This window comes from Notamacropus eugenii, chromosome 2 (genome assembly GCF_028372415.1).
Source record: "Notamacropus eugenii isolate mMacEug1 chromosome 2, mMacEug1.pri_v2, whole genome shotgun sequence".
In the NCBI taxonomy this organism is placed as follows: domain Eukaryota; kingdom Metazoa; phylum Chordata; class Mammalia; order Diprotodontia; family Macropodidae; genus Notamacropus; species Notamacropus eugenii.
Genome location: NC_092873.1, coordinates 235,304,886 through 235,318,325, shown reverse-complemented (window position 1 = coordinate 235,318,325; position 13,440 = coordinate 235,304,886). Strand labels below are relative to the sequence as shown.

Below are 13,440 nucleotides of genomic sequence, written 5' to 3'. Positions count from 1 at the left end.
CAGGGAATCACTGGTTCACTGGTACCATAGAATAGCCTTCCTGGGGTGGAACCAGGAAGTCAGAAACTTGCCTTGGTCCAGAGCAAACCAAAGGCTGAAAGTCAAGAAGTTACCAAAACAAAAAAAAAAAAAAAAGGAGGAACTAGGTCTCAGGGAGTAAGTCAAAGACTGGGAGTTTAAAAAGTTACTTGATTCAAAGGTTTTATTTAGAAGGCTTAAATAAGTCTAATATTACGTGTCCTCTGCTCTTTCCTACCTGCTTTATAAGTAGTAAGAGATCTTAATCAATAAACAAGTATTGTTAGGTTTCTATGATGTGCCAGGCACTGTGGTACATGCTGTGGATGCAAATACAAAAAAAGGAAAGTCCCTACTCACAATGAGACTTCTGACTTAAAGGGGGGGAAGGGGGTGATAAGAAGTATATACAAAATAAACAGAATAGGTGTCAGTAAATCCAGATACATATGTACATTAATAGTAACAAATATGTTGATCTGAAAACTTGGTTAGAGAGAAAAGGCAACAGGCTAAACGCATACATTTTAGGATTTAATTAATTAATCAATTCCCCATCAAGCTAACAGTTACATAGCGCTATGGAGCCAGGATCAGAACTGGCTGACTCAGTACAGAAATTGACTGTCTTAAGTACATTTTACCATGAGGAAGGAGTTCTCTTAGATAAACACATTGGAAACAAAGTGGCCTCAGTTGGGTTTTATGATCCCAAGCTATGGGCATCTTCTTTCCATAGCATGTCTCTGTGATTTAAGATAAGGAAAAAGTCCCATCACCCAGATAACAGACATCCTGTCCTAAACAGGCCTTTGAAGTTGTTTGACTTAACAGAGTTTGACAAAGCTGAAGTCACACCCCAAGGTAGTTGTGCTTTTCTCTTAACACTAGGATGCTAGAAGAAGGGTCTGATAAGGAAGTCCCATTTGCCCACCAAAAGGCATCCTCTAAACAAAGGAGACTATTAGGTCCAGGCTCTTCTTAATTCAAATTTTGGCCCTTATTAAAGTCTAAAATTTATATTAAATATTATCAATTAAAAGGCTTTATATATGTGTATACCTATGTATAATGTAAAGTAGTTTAAGAGAGAGAATACTAACAACTGGGAGAATCAGAAAAGGCTTTATACAGAATGGGAGAAATCATATAACAAACCTAACCGTAATATACAAGAAAATGATCTGCTACATTCTGTGACTGAATTCCATAGTTCTTTCTCTGGATGAGGAAGACATTTTGCCTTAAAAGACCAGTGAGAATTTTTTTTAGTCCTTGCATTGCAATGACGCCAGGAAGACTATCTTCTTGAGTTCAAATCTGGCCTCACTTACTAGCTATGTGACCCTGGGCAAGTCATTTAATCCTGTTTGCCTCAGTTTCCTCATCTGTAAAATGAGTTGGAGAAGGAAATAGCAAACCATTCCAGTATCTTTGCCAAGGACACCCCAAATGGGGTCATGGAGAGTCAGACACGAGTGAACAACAATGAAACAATAAAGGGCAAGTGTCGCTCCAATTTTACAGATGAAGAAAGTGAGACCTGGAAATAACTTACCCATACTCACAGGGCAGGTAAGTATGAGAGTAAAGGTTTTATACTGGAGTCAGATTGTATTAAATTTTCAGTGTAAGTATTTATACCTCAGGAATTGGCAAAAGCTCCAGATCAGGGCTTGATTTGTTTTGTTTATTATCTAGACTTAATAAAGTAATGGAGAAAATGTTCATAATGAAGATTAAATTGTGCATCCTACTTACATACTCTTTACCAGAGAGCTGGTTGTTGAACATGTAACAGCAAATTCCAGCTTCTGTGACAGGTTCAATGTCCAGAGGAGAATTATTCTACCTACTGAACTTCCTCTCACTTTCTGAGTGACTCCTTTTTTTCCTCACAGTTCTTCTGGGACAGTCTCAGACATTTTCCCAAAGTTATGCACTTTTTTTTGACGGAGGCCAAGAATTTTTTCTCTCCTGGGAATTCCCAGGAGCCAGGAAACCAACATGAAAAAACCAGAATTGTCTTAACACGCCTAGGGACATCTAGTCCCCTTAAAATAATCCATGGCGATAGACCTTCCAGGGAGGAAGACAATTACATATGGACAGGAATAAAAATAAGTATTCAGTACCCTGAAATGGCCTGCATGCCACTGCCATCCAACTGCTGTCCAGCAGTGAAGGACCGAGTACAGGACTGTGTGAGTGGGGTGGGTCTGGGAATCCCTCAATACTATAGAGAAAGAAAAATGCTAAATACCACAGATGACAATCATGCGACGACCCCCTTTCCTCTTCCACCAGAACCATGTCATTTGGTTTCTCATCTTTCTTGGCAAGTGGTTTTTTTATTCTCCTTCCTTCCTTCCTTCCTTCCTTCCTTCCTTCCTTCCTTCCTTCCTTCCTTCCTTCCTTCCTTCCTTCCTTCCTTCCTTCCTTCCTTCCTTCCTTCCTTTCTTCCTTCCTTCCTTCCTCCCTCCCTCCCTCCCTCCCTTCCTTCCTCCCTTCCTTCCTCCCTTCTCCCTCCCACCCTCCTTCCTCCTCCTCCTCCTCTTCCTCCTCTTCCTCCTCCTCCTCCTCCTTCTTCTTCTTCTCTCCCCACCTCCCTCCCTCTCTCTCTCTCTCTCTCTCTCTCTCTCTCTCTCCTTCTCTCCACCACTCCCTTCTTCTCCCTTTTTCCCTCGCTTACAATACTTAGTAATTGTGCTCTGGTCAATTAAAGATCCTTTAGGGGATAAAACCTAGAAGCCAAGGGAAACATTTAAATATGAAAAACAAACAGGTATATGAGAGAGAAGCACATGAACTTGTCAGTCAAGAAGTCAACAAAGATTTGTTAAGCACTTGTACTGTACTAAGTGCTGGGAATACAAATAGAAGGAAAAAGGAAAGGTAACTCTTGCCTTCAAGGAGTTTCTATTCTAATGAAAATAGAGAATACTGGATGTTGAAAAGTTGAAGGAGTAAAGGAGAAAGTATTTTGACCAATCACAAGAAGGGGCTACAGGAATAAAATTTCCTCTTGTCTTACCACTCTCAGATTCATCCTGGGCTAAAATAAAGAAGACATTTTCTTATAGGGTAATTTTGATTCTTGGAAAGTTGCAATTCTCATAATTGGCTTTTACTATTGCTGAAGGATGTAGCAGTTTCTACGTGTGTGCGAAAAGAGCTCTTGGCCTGCTAATCATCTCAGGATCCCTGTGTGAGAGGCAGGTAGCAATTCATACAATCACATTTGAGATGTTGTGAATCAAAGGCCAAGAAAGAACTTGTCAGAAACTACCAAGCAAATGAAAATAGTCTAGGATAAAACTGAGTTTTCTGAATGACTTTTACTTTCCTTTCTACAATTTTTATTATTACTAATAGAACTATGAGAGACAGTGTAGATAGTGGTTAGACATCTGGCCACATAGTCATAAAGACCCGCTTTTAAGTCTTGCATCCTGACTGTGTGGTCCTAAGCAAGTCATTGAATTTCTTAACTGCCCCCTTCAACTCTTAAACTAGGAATGGCAGAAAAGGTGTGATATATGTTGCTGTGGGAGGATTTTCATTCGGAATTCTCTGTACTGATGAAATTGGGTCTGGTGAAAAAACCAAGCATACAAAACTAATACAACTATTGTTCCTGAGAATGGTTATTATACTGGAACAAACATCCATTTGATTTGTCTTTTGGAATTGCTATAGTGTAGTTCAAACCTCCTAGATGAGTAGAGTTACTTGGCAATTGTACCAGAATGACTTTATCATAATGTAGTTTATCTCTAACATGACCTGATTTGGGGGAAAATGTATTATAACACTGCAGCCAATCAATCAATTTATTTTATTCTTTGAGTATTTGAGGATGGGGTGGCCAATGCTGTTGGCAGAGAAGACAATTGTAATGCAGGCAGTTGATGAAATGATTTAGATTAGATTAGTGGTGTAGGACGATGAGGAAGTCAGAGATGAGTTGAAGATAACTTTCCCAAATTGGTAGTAGTTTGTAAGACAGATTGCCTATTAATAGTAAATTGAAATGTGACAAAATGCAATACAAGAAATGGAATGCGTTTTAAAGCCTTGAAATGAAGTCACTCCTCAGATCATAAGTTTGTTTTGTTTTATTCCTATTTAGTCTTTGGAATCAGTTTGACGCCATCCAGCAGATAACCGCACTCAGATCCGTGAACTTGGTCAGACTCTAATTGATGGTGGGATTCTTGATGACATAATCAGTGAGAAGTTAGAGAACTTCAATAGCCGATATGAAGAATTGAGTCACTTGGTAAGAATACATAGTACTCGTAAATGATGATGATGATGAATTACTGTTTCAGTTTAAAGGAAGAGCAATGAAGGAAAATAAAGTTTTACCATGTAGGTAGTGGTCAGCCTAAGTCATGCAAAATCATAAAGTAGACCTGACTGGGTTCTTCTTGCATCAATTAAAAGAACTTTGACATTATTTTTATCTCAAACATTCTCTTCATTTGCTTTTGGATATTGTAACAGCAAGCATCCTGACACACATCTAGGATGATCTGCTGGCACATGTTCTTAGATCTGCTTCTCTAAGGAAAGCAATTTAAAATTCTACTTTAATGACATTCACCAAAAGAGAAAATACAAGCAGAGAAGCTTCCACCTGTCTGACCATAAGCAATATATACATCAGAGATCAACAGGCAGATCCAACTGTCTGACCATTACATACACACATAGTTACTAGAGAGAGAAGTGCCAGCATCTGGCTTTTCAAAGCTAGGGGGGCTCCTTATCAGTTATCCAGAGTCTCATCTGGCACATGAACCTTCTTTCAAATAGTAAGCCCCAAAAGAAAACCTTACCTCAGAGTATGTATACAATTTTCAGAGCCAGAGGGCATCATGACCTTCATGACCCAGTGCCTCATCAGAAATTAACAAAAACTGTGGACCTTCCTACAAAACAAACATCCCCTGATCAAGCTTCCCTGAAAGGGCTCCACATGAAGGCTATTACTGGGCAAGGAAGATCTTTAACTCTCATTAACACATATATAGAATTTTATACCCTTAACTGGACAAAACGCATTTTTCTATTCAGCTATTAAGGTTAAATAGTGTTTGTTCCTATGAAAAAACAAAGAGTTCAAATCATCTTGATCAATGATATATCTGAATATATCATTAAGTGCCTTACCTGTCAGCAGTACAGATATATTTCATTATATACTTCTGTGTGTTGTATAGTAACGGGAAAGCTACATTTCACTATTAAGTGGTAGAAGTATTTAAACTTTGACAGCAGATGTTAGTAACGATGTATAAAATGTATTGAAAAAAGCAGAATGTGAATTTCCTTGATCTAAAACAAACACTGAGCAAAACACTATTTTACATGTATAAGCATTTATAAGATACTGGAATTATATATGCTTCCTTGAAACTTACTTACCTGAAAAACTTCATAGAATTATGTTATGTCATTTTTTCCCTATCTTGAGCGTTTTGCAAACCATAATTTTTATATGTATTTATAAAATTGTTACTTTTGGAAACATGTATCTAAAACCCCAAATAACAATAACGTGCATTAGTGACACCATAGAAATTATCCCTGACCAACGCACCCATTTTTCAGTACAGTTCTAGAAATGTTAGCAATAACAGTAAGACAAGAGAAAGAAATTAAATTCATAAAATGAGGCAAAGAAGAGACATGACTATTCTTAGTTGTCAGTGATATGATCATTTATTTATAATATTCCAGGGAATTAGCAAAGAAACTAATTGAAGTACTGAGTACCTTCAATGAATTTCCAGACTTCACTATAAAACCACGATCAACAGTATATCTGTACAATTAAAAAAAAAAGTCTGAAGGACCAAACAGAAAGTAAATTTCAAAATAACGACAAAATGTATAAAATATTTTGGAGTTATTCTGTCAAAGCACAGCTAATATTTGTATAGCTTGGAATAAAAATGTTTCTTCAAGAAACAAAAGATAATATAATTGGAGCAGTCAGTGCTCATTGTTGGGTCATACTAACATAATAAAGGTGATAATATTACCAGAGTTCATTTGATGATTTGATAATTAAGAATGAGCAATGGCATACTTTATCAAATCTAATTGAAGTTTTAACAGTTCACTTGGGAGAACAGATGACCAAAGATATCAAGGTAAATAGTGCAAAAAATTGAGGGGGAGAGAATAGCACTTCTTATTATGTTATTCTATTATATATACATGTATACGTATATATAAAATATATATATTACATTATAAAGCAGCTGTCAGTGAAATTATATTTTACTGTTCAAAAAATAGAAAAAAAAGGTATCAATGCAGTTGACTTGACAAGGTCTAATCAGAAATACTGGGAGCTCTCTTACTGATGGATGGAAAAGGTGAAAGCATAAGGAGAGGAGCCCTCATTTGCTACTGGGAAAATTGGAAAGCAGTTTGGTAGAAATTAGGCTTAGACCAATATCTTGTACAATAATGCAGAATAATTTCCAAATAGATACATGACCTGAATATGAAAGATAATACCAATGGAATGTTGCACAATTAGGAGATCTTATATACCTTTCATAGCTACAGTTGGTAGATGAATTCTTAACATAAGGAATAGATGAAACTGACCTGATAAAATGAATAATTTTGATTATGTAAAATAAAAAAGCTTTTGCACAAACAAATTTAATGCATACAGTTTAAGAATTGGAAGCAGTCAACTGGGATCTTTTTTTTTTCAATCAAATCTCTCTGATAAGGGTAGATAGCCAAGATATATCATGAATACAAATACGTAAGACCAAAAGCCATCTGCTAATAGTGAAAAAAATAATAATTTTTAAGAAAAATTTTAACTATTAATAACGAATATTGTAAACTTTTAAGAACTGTATCCAAGAATGTTCAATTATCAAATAATTTAAAAAAATGAAAGTCAAGATAACTCTGAAATTTCATATCACACAGTACCTGAAAAAATTGGCCAATGGTAACTCATATTTTTCCTGCCTTTCATTCATAAAAATGACTTCCCAAAGTCATTCTGTTTTCCTTAACAGAGCCAGAATTTGAAGCCAGTTGTTTTGTCTCTATGTTTTGCGATCTTTATTCTTATACTTTGTTGTTATTTAATGTTGTTTATAGAAGAAATCTAATGTTGTGAGGGGGAGTCTTTTATGGTTTGCTAAGAGAAAAGTACAAGTATCTTTTTTTTGTTACAACTCAATAGCATCTTTTCAATGAATGTTCTTGGATGTTAATTACGTCTCTAAATCAAGTCATAGCTCTCTAAGCGGTGATGCTTTGGCATCTCTTTCTTCTTTTTGTGACCTAGAATGTGTGGATGCTCTTGTATTCTGATAGTTATACCTAACTGAGTGTCTGCTGAGTTTCTTAATACTTTTTCTCCTCTAGAGGCAGAATTCAGACAAATTTCTTTGGAAAAGCAACTACAGACCATGAGGGAAACTGACCACATGTTGCAGGTCTTGCAGGAAAGCCTAACTGAGCTGGAGAAACAACTCACCACCTACTTGACAGATAGAATAGATGCCTTCCAGGTTCCACAGGAGGCTCAGGTAATTCCTCAGTTATGTAAAGTTTTCTTAGCTTTCAAATATTGGTACAACGAATGGTTCCTATCAGTTGCTGGAGACAACATGTTTGATGCAGATGCAGCAATTTCATAATGCAGATCTTCTATTTTTATTACAACTTGTCAGGTCCAAGAAGCTTTATACACACCATGTGGGCAGCTCTTTAGAGCTTGTTTGAACTTCTCCTCCTATTAAGAACATATGGGAAATAATAATTATAATCACTCCCATTTATAGGGCACATTAAGGTTCACAAAACAAAAATAAGGAACGTGGAGTTATGAACTATAAGAGATTTTCTGATCATTTAGTCTATCTTCCTCATTTTAGAGATGAGAATACTGAAGACCAAAGAAAGGTGTAACACTTTCCTTCAGGTAGCATGTGCCAGACTTGAGATTTCAAGAGTTGAGATTTCAAGTCAAACTGAAATGACTAAAACTATTGAAGAGAGATGAGACTCTCAACTATACAAACTATTGGCTCTCTCCTCCTATACCACCCCTACCACCACACCATCACGCAAATCTTTTCTTAGGATTGTTACAAGAAGAAAAACATAAATGAGATTCAGATTCCTATTCTGTACACAATGTTTGTAGATGTGACCAAGGCCTTTGACACTCCCAAATTAGGGAAAATTATGTCAAAATTGGATTGCCCAGAGAAGTTCATCAGTATTGTATGCCAGTGTCACGATGGCAAGTTTGCCCAGGTTGTGGATAGTGGACAATGCTCTTGTGCCTCCCCAGTCATCAATGGAGTGAAACAGGGCTGTGTGCTTTCTCCCATGCTTGTTAGCATGATGTTTTCAGCCATGTTATCAAATAATTTCAATGAGGATAAACACAGTCTCAAGGTCAACTACCGTACTGATGGTAAGTTCGTCCATTTGAAAAGGCTACAAAGCCAAGACCAAAGTGGAGGGAGTGTTGGTGCATGATTTTCTGTTTGCAGATGATTGTGTACTCAATGCAACCTCTGAAGCTGAAATGCAACAAAGTATGGATCAATTCACTGCTGACTGTGCTAAATGTAGCCTAATAATTAACAGCAAGAAAATACAGGTGCTCCCTCAGCCACCATCCATATGTAGAACTATCGGTTGCAACAAATGGAGAAGTTTTGAACTCTGTGGAAAAGTTCACTTACAATTGGTAGTATATTTTCCAGGGATGTACACATTGACAATGAGGTCGATGCACGCATTGCCAGAGCTAGCTCAGTGTTTGAGAGGCTCCAAAGAAAAGTTTGGGAGAGAAGAGGTATTAGACTGACTACCAAACTGAAGGTCTACAGATCCATTGTGCTGACCTCATTGTTGTATGCCTGTGAAACATGGACAGTCTACCAGTGCCATGCCAGGAAACTGAATTGCTTCCATTTGAACTGTCTTGGGAGGATTCTGAGGATCACCTGGCAGGACAAGCTACCAGACTCTGAGGTCCTTGCTTGAGCGGAACTGCCAAGCCATCAAACTATGCTTCAGAGAGCACAATTCCAACGGGCTAACCACATTGTTCAAATGCAAAATGTGTGTTCGTTCATCCTTTGTTGACGAAGAAGACCATGCTATCAGAGAAATAATGACATGACTTGCACTTAACTTTGTTTTGAGGGAGGACTGTGCAGGTCACCAGCCTTACTTCTCCTCCAGAATCATCTGAATCCAGTGACAAGATACACATCAAGATGACTGGAGATGACCCAGCATGAGGCAAATGGGGTTAGGTGACTTGTCCAAGGTCACACAGCTAGGGAGTGTCAAAAGTTGGAGGTGAGATTTGAGTCCTCCTGACTCCTGTACTGGGGCTCTATCCACTGCACCGTAGGCTTGCCAAAAACTGTTTCATGGAGAAATCACATGGCATAGGCGATCACATGGTGGTCAGAAGCAGCAATGCAAGGAAACTCTCAAGGTCTCTCTCAAGAACTTTGGAATTGGTTGTGTGACATGGGAGACACTGGCACAGGACCGCTCAGCATGGTGTGCCCACATCAGAAAGGGTGCTATACTCTATGAGCAAGGCAGAATCAAGACAGCACAAAGTAAATGTGGGATGCGCACATTTGGAGTATCCACCCCCAATGTTCATATGACTATCTGTGCTCAATCTGTGGTAGAGCATTCCAAGCTCATATTGGTCTGATCAGCCACAGTCGGACACACAGAAATGTCATTTTGTCATGGTAATGTCATTTTGGTCCTCTTCGAGAACGAAGGACAACAACCAGTTTGGTGATAATCAAGTAATTCTTGAAATGTTGGGGACTGGAAACTTAGAAAGAACCTTATAGATGTAAGACAAAGAAACCTTTTGTAGTGTCAATAATTGCCTCCAGATTTGTTTTGGAAACTAGCATCTCTTTAATATGGGAGTTTTATTAGATTGGCTGCTTTCAAGATTATTAACAGGACAGAAAGTAGAAACAAGATAAGGCCTTAAGTATTCAAAAATATTGTTAAAGAATGGCTTTAGGTTTGGTTAAACTTGCCCTGTTTTGGTTTTTTTTCTGTGTCTTCCCCATACATTGTTTGCTTTTGAACTTGGACCAATTTAACCAAGACAAGCTTACTGTTCCATTTATTCAAGTGGCTACTTCTCTGATCAACTACTTGAAAAGCTTCAGAGGCAGGGAAGTAACACTTTCCTGATTGAACTGGGGGAAGACGTCTCTAATTAAATAGTGAGAAAAGAAAATTAACATATGCCCAATCTATAAGGCCCTGGTCTTTATTAGATTTAGGCAAGTAAAGTAAAAATTCTTCATACACTTGAAGGAATGATTGAGAAAACTGAATGAAGGGGAAAAGAGAAAGAGAAAAACACCTCATTTCTCATCCCATCTTCTTAAACAAGATTGGCTTAGATCATAGTGCACTAGCTAATTTTAAGACAACCTTAATCTTCTCTTATTGCATGTGGCACAATCCCAAATTCAATTGGCTCTGCAGAGTGGTACAATACAGTGTAATGTTGTATTGAGAAACCATATCCATTCTTTGTTGCAGGGTATTTAATCAGGCTGATCTGTGACTATTCAGTAACCCATTTTAAATGCAGTTGAGAAGAAAACTGGACTCAAATGATTCATGCTGAGACACGTTATGACGTCCTACTATTTTTCTTCTGTAATAAAATAATAGTTCATATTTCCATAGCCCTTTGAAGTTTACAATGTACTTTTATCACCATCAGCCTGCGAGATAAGTCATGTATTATTACCTATTTCCAGATGAGGAAATTGAAGTCTAAGCCTGAAAGGTCTAAGAGATCTGCATAAAGGAAGGGAAATCCAAGTTTCCTTATTGCACATATGACAGTCTACATTTTGCATGTCTGTAAAGGAGATATTCAACTTTTCTTGGCTTTAATTAATTGATATTCCTTTATCACCTCTCAAATATGTGCCAAGCACTTGGGATTCAAGGACAAAATTTAAACAGTCTCTGTCCTGGCAGAAATCAGAATTTTTAAGAATGCAAAATATTTATAAAATATAGACAAGGTTATGGGTTTGGGAAGAAAACATAAATAGCTGGGGCGTGGGATAAGGGCAGAGAATCTAGTAGTTCTTCTTGTGGAAAATGGCACTTGAGCTGAGATTTGAAAAAAGCAAGGAATTCTAAGAAGTAGAGATGAGAAAGGAATACATGCTAAGCATGCTAAGGGATGGAGTCAGGAGATAGAGTGCTAATAAGAGGAAAAGAGAGGAAGCTAATTGAGAAAGCTATGTGAGGGCAGACAGGCCCTGGGGCCTGGGGACAGGATTACTGGCCTCAGGCAAGTGGCTTCTGGGCTAGCCCTCAGGTCCTTCTCTCTAGCCAGGCTTGGCAAGTCAAGGTGGCCTTGATGATGTTTCCAACACGACTTTTGATGAAAACTTCAAACCTGTGTCTCTGGGAGCCTATCAGGTTTACAGCACCCACTGGTCTGAAGTACCACATGTGAAACCTAGACCAAAGGACTCCTTCCTTTCTCTCTCTCTTCTTCAGACCTCTTGGCTATTTCTGAAAAACTGGCCATTCCAACACTAGAGCACTACTGCCACTTCCGGCAGGGAATGGCAGGAGGAGATAGTCCAATCGGGAAGAAATGATGAAGAAAATTAATGCATAAGGAGGTTAGAAAGGAATGTTGGGGGCAGGTTGTGAAGGGTTGGCAAAGTGAAACAAAGGAGATCTGACCCTAGAAAGTCACTGGCCTGTCTGCTAAATAAGGGAGGAAAATTATGAGGGGATAGGATGTGATGAGGAGATACTTGGGGTGGGAAGCTGGTTGAAGAGGCAACAGTCCAGGTAAAAGGAGATGATAGCCAGAAACAGGTCATGTAAGTAAAGAGATGGGGAAAAAATAAAAGATACTGTTAAAACAGATTTGGCAACAAACAATTTATGTGGTGTATGGGGTATAAGAGAAGATAAGGATAGACCGACATTGGGAAGCTGAATTGTCTGGAAAAATTATGGTGTTATCAACATGAAAAGGAAAATTCAGAAGATGAGTTGGGGGGTAGGAGGAAAGATAATGAGTTCTGATTAGGAAATGTGGAGATCTGGACAAGGAAGAATTTATGACCAAACAAGAGACAGAGAGCATTATGGGATGCAGAATGGATAATTTTGACTACACTTAATTAAAAAGTTTTTGCACAGACAAATCCAATGCAGTCAAGATTAGAAGGAAAGTAGAAAGCTGAGAAATTTTTTTCTTTTGGAGAAAGTTTCTCTGATAAAGTTCTAATTTCTCAAACATGTAGAGAACTGAGTCAATTTTTTTAAAGGTTACAAGTCATTCCCTAATTGATAAGTGGTCAAAGGATATGAACAAGCAGTTTTCAGAAAATCAAAGCTATAGCCATACGAAAAAAATGCTCTAAGTCTCTATAGATTAGAGAAATGTGAATTAAAACATCTCTGAGATAATACCTCATATCTACCTATCAGATTGGCTAATATGACAGAAAAGGAAAATGCTAAGTGTTGGAAGGGACATTGAAAGATTAGGACACAACAAATTGTGGTATATGATTGGATGGAATACTAGTATGCTCTAAGAAATGATCAGCAGGATGAATCCAGAAAAATCTGTACAGACTTACATGAACTGATGCAAAGTGAAGTGAGTCTAATATTGGACACGGATCCAACAATACAGTGTGCTGATCAACTGTAAATGACTTAGCTGTTCTCAGCAATGCAATGAGCCAAGACAATTCTGAAGGACTCATGATGAAAAATGCTATGCGTCTTCAGAAAAAGGAACTAAATGCAGATTGAAACATACTATTTTTCACTTATTTTATTGGCACGTGTGTTGCTTTTTGTCTGTATTTTCTTGTACAACATGACAAGTATGGAAATATGCTTTGCATGATTACACATATGTAACATATATCAGACTGCTTACTCTCAGGAAGGGAGAGAAGGAAAGAATTTGGAACTCAAACTTTTGAAAACCGAATGCTAAAGATAAAGAAAATTATCTTTAGATGCAACTGAAGAAAAAATAAAATATTATTAAGACTAGGACTTGAAAAAAAAAGGAAATGAGGGGTTCAAGATGCCTTCAGGACATCTAATTGAAATGTTCAATGGGCAGCTGGCAACACAAGACAGGAAAAAGACATTGTTTCCATCTAGTCTTGTTCCTTAGGTCCTTTCCATGGGAGCCGACCAGGTCATCAAGCTGAGGCAGCATTGAGAGAGAAGGCCCACAATATAGCCAGGGGGTAAAATCACCTTTAGGTACTGCGATATGGAGGATAAACAGCAAAGGGAATTAACTCAGAGGTAGGGGAGGTAGGTAGAAAGTCAGAGAGA

General features: G+C 37.8%; 1 protein-coding gene across 2 annotated transcripts in view; it reads right to left on the bottom strand.

Moving 5' to 3' along the window:
- Positions 1 to 7,716: 7,716 nt before the first annotated feature.
- LOC140527003 (utrophin-like) overlaps positions 7,717 to 13,440 on the bottom strand; it is a 40,946-nt gene continuing 35,222 nt past the window's right edge. The window contains exon 8 of one of the 2 annotated variants that reach the window (XM_072643621.1): positions 7,717 to 7,804. In XM_072643621.1, coding sequence (XP_072499722.1) covers positions 7,780 to 7,804 — 25 coding nt within the window. In that variant the 3' untranslated portion in view covers positions 7,717 to 7,779. The other variant, XM_072643622.1, reaches the window with a different exon arrangement.